The 6,571-nt window shown below is 36.4% G+C and overlaps 1 protein-coding gene across 1 annotated transcript in view; it reads right to left on the reverse strand.

Annotated features, from left to right (window-relative positions):
• The window catches only part of LOC107554638 (activating molecule in BECN1-regulated autophagy protein 1-like), a 28,691-nt gene that overhangs the window by 4,607 nt on the left and 17,513 nt on the right, over positions 1–6,571 (reverse strand). Inside the window, exon 8 of the mRNA XM_016237212.1 lies at positions 4,441–4,623. Coding sequence (XP_016092698.1) covers positions 4,441–4,623 — 183 coding nt within the window. The remainder of the gene's footprint in view (positions 1–4,440; positions 4,624–6,571) is intronic.

Consider the following 6,571-nt stretch of genomic DNA (forward strand, 5'->3'; position numbering starts at 1 on the left):
AATTATTATAAAGATTATTAAAATGAATACGTATGGATGACAATTGATTACAATAATATTTCAGTTAATTTCCATCATTAGTAACAGTTTCCACCGTGGGACAAATAAAGTTAATATTAGTCGTATATTAATAATAGGCTACTTCATTAACTTAGTTATTTACTATCCCTGGTGTAGTATTATTCATAAGTAAATACCAACAATATTTTTTTTCACCATGTTTCCAAATTCTCTACCCCAGGTCCAAATCAAATGTAAAGAATGTACAAACTGAAAACATTAAATACTTTTGTGATCTATTTCCATTTGTTATTTTCAAAAGAGAAATACCGTCATGGATGTTTACAGAGCAGAGGTCACCTTTTTTTAATTCCAATGGGAGAGATGGACTTTTGTTTGTCTTTTGTTTATTATTATTTTGTGCTGTATTGTTGGTTACGGTGTTATTTCTGTTTCAAAAGCCAGCAATAAATAACACTTTAATATCTAAAGAGTGTACATGTGATTTTATACATTAGTAATGTTGGGAAATGAATAAATGCATAATAATCGCCATAATCGTAAAACCGTGATTATTCCTCAGACAATAATCGTACCAACAAAATATATAATCGTTGCATCCCTATTGAATGGTTTAACTCCGTTTCACGTGGAAGACGACGTTCAACACCTGGCAGAAGAGGAAAGCCACCACTGGAAAGCTGCTCCGATATTTAGGTGTGTCAATGGGACTTTTTTTCAGATTTAAAAAAAAATTAAAAATTTCAAACAAAAAAAAATTCCTTCTATAAGATATATTTATGTATTCATTGTGTATACACTACTGTTCAGTTTTGAGTTTGAGGTCAACAAGACTTTCATTTATTTATTTTATTATTATTATTATTTAATTTTTTTAGAAAATATTTTCATCCAGTAAGGATACAATAAATTGATTAAAAAAAATCACAGTTTGGCATTAAAAGAGTTCATTACATTTTATAAGTTTCAAACAATTATTTTACATTTTTACAATATTTCACAATATTACTGTTTTTCTGTATTTATGATCAAATAAATGCAGCCTAGGTGAGCATAAGAGACTTCTTTTGAGAACATTAAAAAAATCTTACTGACCACAAACATTTAGATGGTAATGTAATTTGTTTAAATATCTGACAGCCCGAGCAGGTGGGCTTTCATAGCTTGACCAAAGTTTGTTCCTTATCTACTTAAACATAGTGGGGAGCTTTTCCTTGTCATTGTTTCCTTTTTGCTTGATCGGGGTTGTAAGTCACTATTCTTAGTAAACCAGGGTTCCTACACATTTTCCATCTCTAAATTCCATTCTTTTCAAGACTCAAATTTCCAAACCTCTCAGTAGATTTTCAGACCTTAAAATAAATGGTTCATAGAGCATTGTTTTCAGCTTTATATTTGTTATATAGTCATCTGTAAATATTTTTCTTTTCTTTTATTGATTTTCTCGAAGTGATAACATATAGAGCCCCTAAAAAAAACAGACTTTTGCACGCACACAAGAAACTTTAGTTGCCTTCAAGAAACTACTGACATGCGCATGGGAATTTTTTGTGCTTACGCATTACAATTTCTAGTTTTATATATACTATATAACCTATTTCCTTTGTGCATCACAGCCATCTTACTATGAAGAAAATGACAGCATGGATGCACATGAATTAATAGAGATATATTTGCTCAAAATTGGGCTTTTCTTAGGGTAGTACGCATCATCTGTGCAGAAACAATGACAAGAATTGGGCTGATGGCACAGTACGGCTGTGTGCATTTTCCAATTGGCCAAGTTCAAGGGTTTATAAAAAAGGCTGGTACTATAAAAAGTGTTCAAAATTTGGCTCTCTTTAGGGCAGTATGTCATATTTCAAGGCTTTAAGTCTGCTTTAACGCAACCTCACCGCGAAATGGGCTGATGGAACAATAAGTGGCTCAGTGTGCATTGTCCTATATGCTAAGTTTAATGGTTTCTCGTGCACACATGAAAGTCTGTATATTTTTTTATTTTTGAAAAGATCCTTTTAGAAGCTCTGTAATGCGGTGCTAAGAATATCGTGAGAAGAAACCAAAAACGCTTATAACCTGCATTTTTGCATAATGAAAAAGTGCACTGACCTTGAATTCATTCAGTCGTGTCTGACAATCACTAAACAATCACTAAACAGCTGCCATGAAAACACACTTGTATGATAAATGTATTTTCATTAAATTCTTAATTTTCTATTATAGAAAATTAAATAGGGGCAAAAGTCTGGACTCTTCCAGACCTGGAAATGACTCGAATCAAATTCCATACTTTTCCAAACTGCGTAGGAACTAGAGCCCGACCGATATGGGTTTTTGGGGGCTGATACCGATACCGATATTAGGGAGTTAAAAAAAAAAATTCTGTGTGTATATTATAGTTCAATACCAGTCAAAAATTTGGACACTTTCCCATTCGTGTGTCCAAACATTTAACTGGTACTATATATAGAATACAGTATATACATAAACAGAATATATATATATATATATATATATAAACACATTTTTTGCAATGATCACTCAAATATGGTGATTGCATAAATTAAATGGCCAAAATGTGCTTGTTAATGTTTTGTCTTGCTTTTCAAAAAAAAAAACAATCAATTACAAAACAAATTAAAAAATATTTAACACTGAACATTTTTAACATTCTACCAGACACTATACCAACAAAGCACAATTTAAAATTAAATAAGTGAAACTTAAAATTAATAAGTTAGTAAAGTAATAATTTTTGGCCATCTTGAATCAGGCATGTGTTTTTTTTTTTTGTAAAATTACAATACTAACATTTATGAATGTTGATAAGAGTTCTTGCTTTTCCTCAACTTTTATTTAGGCGGAAACGCACAGGAAGACCTCAATGCTTATTTTTGTTGACATCAGATTTATAAATGAGTCTCATTACGAATACGTCGTACATATCGCATTGTCACATGCCTTGTAAAAATTCATAAAAATGTGACTGAGCAACGGACGACTGTATCAGCACAGATTTTCCTCACGCTTTGGACTTTGAACCCTGGTTAACAAAAAGATCTGCTGGGAGTTCGTGCAGTGCTGTCAGAATACATGCAATGCGTGCGTGTATTAGAAAACATAACGTTCTGCAGTTTATTTACTAATTGTTTAAGGCCATTTCGCGATTTCAATCATCATACAGTAACCAGCAACAATCACCCCTTCCTCTTCTCATTGAAGACATGCGATGCAGTCTTAAACAGCTGTCGGTGCTTGTAATGATTTTTGCGTCTTTCTCAGACAGTTTAAATGCTTCCACACGTGTGTGCTGCATTATAAAGAGAGCGCACCTCTCACTCTGCGCTGGTTGCTATTTGATCGCATCATATCATTGTTCGGTACAATTTATTCGGTCTTTTCACTTATTCGGTTGCCGAACATTCGGTGCATCCCTAAATATAAATTCACGTCTCGCACACTTTAATGCCCTTTGAATGTAACGTGTACGTTCCCTTGGAACTGGAATCATGGCGGAATTTCATGTGAAGTCCACTTCGCAGGGCACTTACGGTCGAATAAGACAACGCGTGAATGCTGCCTGAACAAGAAACCTCCCTACTGAAGGGAAAGTGTTGACTGGTGTCACTATCTCACGAACGCGCCGGCGGATCTCCACCAAATTTGGGGGATCCCTTCAGCTCGAGGAGCCCTCTCCTTGGTTGGTAGATTTGCAGCGCCGTTAAGGAGGTATGGCCATTCAAAGTTTCAATAGTTTTCCATTGACTTAAGCTTGAAAGCGTTTCATCCAGGTCACCAGTAGCAAACAATAGAGTGTGCTCTGCTGGACAAACTAAGTAATTACACCATTTCAAGCATTTTATCTGCGTTATATGTTCTGTAAAAAAAAATTTTCGGCGACAGGCTCATATCGGCCGATAATATCAGCAAAACGATATATCGGTCGGGCTCTAGTAGGAACCCTGGTAAACCTGCTGTGAAATAATATGTATTTTGAAAAGCACAATACAAAACTTTGATTTGAACTGAAAACACAACAGATGAGAGAAAAAATTCTTCTATGATTTATATAATTTCACAGTTGTCCAGCTGGAATAAAGCAGCAAGCTCAAAGCAGTACATTACTACATCCCATCGGAATTAAAGTGCATTTCAAGCCAAGGCTAACGCTAATGCCAAGCACTATAAGAAGAGATGCCATGGGCAACTCTGGTAAAATTGTTGGCAAGCTCAATAAGTCGGTTGAAAAGCAGAAATGATAACATTCTGGGATTCAGTGCCTGCCTTGCATGTTTGTTGGGTTGCTTAGCAACAAAACAGGAAAATAAATCCATAGAGATTTTTACGAGTGGATGAGAGCAGGTTAGAATGCAGAAACAATTTGGCACAGGCTTTATGTGTCTGTTATTGTTTACTTACTCAAACTCCTCAAAGTCAACTTCGTTGTTCTCCATGCTGGGGGCAGGGCCAGGGGAGAGGCTGCTGGGATTGGAGGACAGGTGTCGGGGTCTGCTGGGGGGGCGCAGAGAGCGCTGGCGAATGCTGTCACGCCGAGACAGATACTGGATCATACGCTGTGCGTAATATGCTGCAGGGGACAACCTACACACACACACAACACAGATAGAACCCACAGTGATGTTAGATATTAATTACGCAACATACAAAACAAGTCATCCTACTGTTTCTGTCTTGACGCATGAATCAAATAAATACATGTGCTAAGAGATGCACTGATACACAATATGTGTGCCAATATAATATTGGTATACTGTCAATACTGATACAGATACTTTAGAATCTTAAACTTATGAACTACAGCTGTGGTTTCAACCGTTCAGCACTGTAACCAGTCACAAACTGTCTGTTGAGTACATTAAAGCAATGGCCAATAAGACATGTTTAAGCTAATCCATATAACATTAGTATAGACAAACCAATCCAAATGACTGAGGTATAAGAGGTGTGATTCACAGATAAACATGTTGTGTTTCACTTCCGTTCACTGAATTAGTGACATTTTTATGTTTGTAACCATCTGACCTTTTCCACCCTGACAGGAACCTCCTCTTAGTGCTGGGCGGTATACCGGTTCATACTGAATACCGGTGTTTATTTTTGTTATGATATGAATTTTTAAAATACCGCAATACCGCTATGTCACTTAAACATCGTTCGGAACATGACACTGTTCGAAAGGGGTCCCTTTTCACTGTTGCACTGTGGTGAGGGAACAGCTGTATGTTACTAAGCGTGAAAGTTCTGAAACTGAAGCTGTAGAACTAATAGAACGTGATGACAGAAGAACTCATCCACAATATCCACATTGACCTCCATTGAAACCGGTGTAATTTTGAAAAATACTGTGATATACATTTTTTGTCATACCGCCCAGCACTACCTCCTCTGATCATCTTCTGTTTTTAAACAACTTTTGTGCACAGCTGATATTATATACTTAAAGGATTAGTTCACTTTTGAATTAATTTCCTCAATTTTCTCACCCCCCCATGTCATCCAAGATGTTCATGTCTTTCTTTCTTCAGTCGAAAAGAAATTAAGGTTTTTGAGGAAAACATTCCAGGGGTTTTCTCTATATAGTGGACTTCAGTGGGGTTCACTGGGTGGAAGGTTCAAATTGCAGCTTCAGTTCAGCTTCAAAGTGTTCTACACGATCCCAGACGAGGAAGAAGGGTCTTATCTAGCTAAACGATTGGTCATTTTCTAAAAGAAAAGAAAATTTATATACTTTTTAACCTCAAACGCTCATCTTGTCTAATTCTGCGTGAACTCTGTGCATTTTCCAGTTCATGACAGTTAGGGTATATCGAAAGCTCCCATCTCATTTTCTCCTCCAACTTCAAAATCGTTCTAAATCGCCTACATCGCTGTTTTACCGTTTCTTGTAAAGGGCGTTTGACCTTCTTTGCACGTTCACTTTGTAAACACTGGCTTGGTACTTCTGCAGCGATGTAGGACGATTTTGAAGTTGGAGGAGAAAATGAGATGGGAGTTTTTCGACCAACCCTAACTGTTTCGAATGGGACTGCACAGAGTACACATACGCATTGCAGAGCTACACAAGACAAGCGTTTGAGGTTAAAAAGTATATAATTTTTATTCTTTTTTAGAAAATGACCGATCGTTTAGCTAGATAAGACCCTTATTCCTCATCTGGGATCGTGTAGAACGCTTTGAAGCTGCACTGAAGCTGCAATTTGGACCTTCCACCCAGTGAACCCCACTGAAGTCCACTATACAGAGAAAAACCCTGGAATGTTTTCCTCAAAAACCTTAATTTCTTCTCGACTGAAGAAAGAAAGAGATGAACATCTTGGATGACATAGGGGTGAGGAAATTATGAGGAAATTTTAATTCAGAAGTGAACTAATCCTTTAAAGGAGACATATTATGCCCCTTTTTACAATATGTAATATGAGTCTCTGGTGTCCCCAGAATGTGTCTGTGAAATTTCAGCTCAAAATACTCCACAGATCATTTATTATATCATTTTGAAAATGCCTATTTTGAGTGGAAGCAGAAACACGCT

This window comes from Sinocyclocheilus grahami, unplaced genomic scaffold, assembly GCF_001515645.1.
Source record: "Sinocyclocheilus grahami isolate Dianchi unplaced genomic scaffold, SAMN03320097.WGS_v1.1 scaffold508.1, whole genome shotgun sequence".
NCBI classification, from domain to species: domain Eukaryota; kingdom Metazoa; phylum Chordata; class Actinopteri; order Cypriniformes; family Cyprinidae; genus Sinocyclocheilus; species Sinocyclocheilus grahami.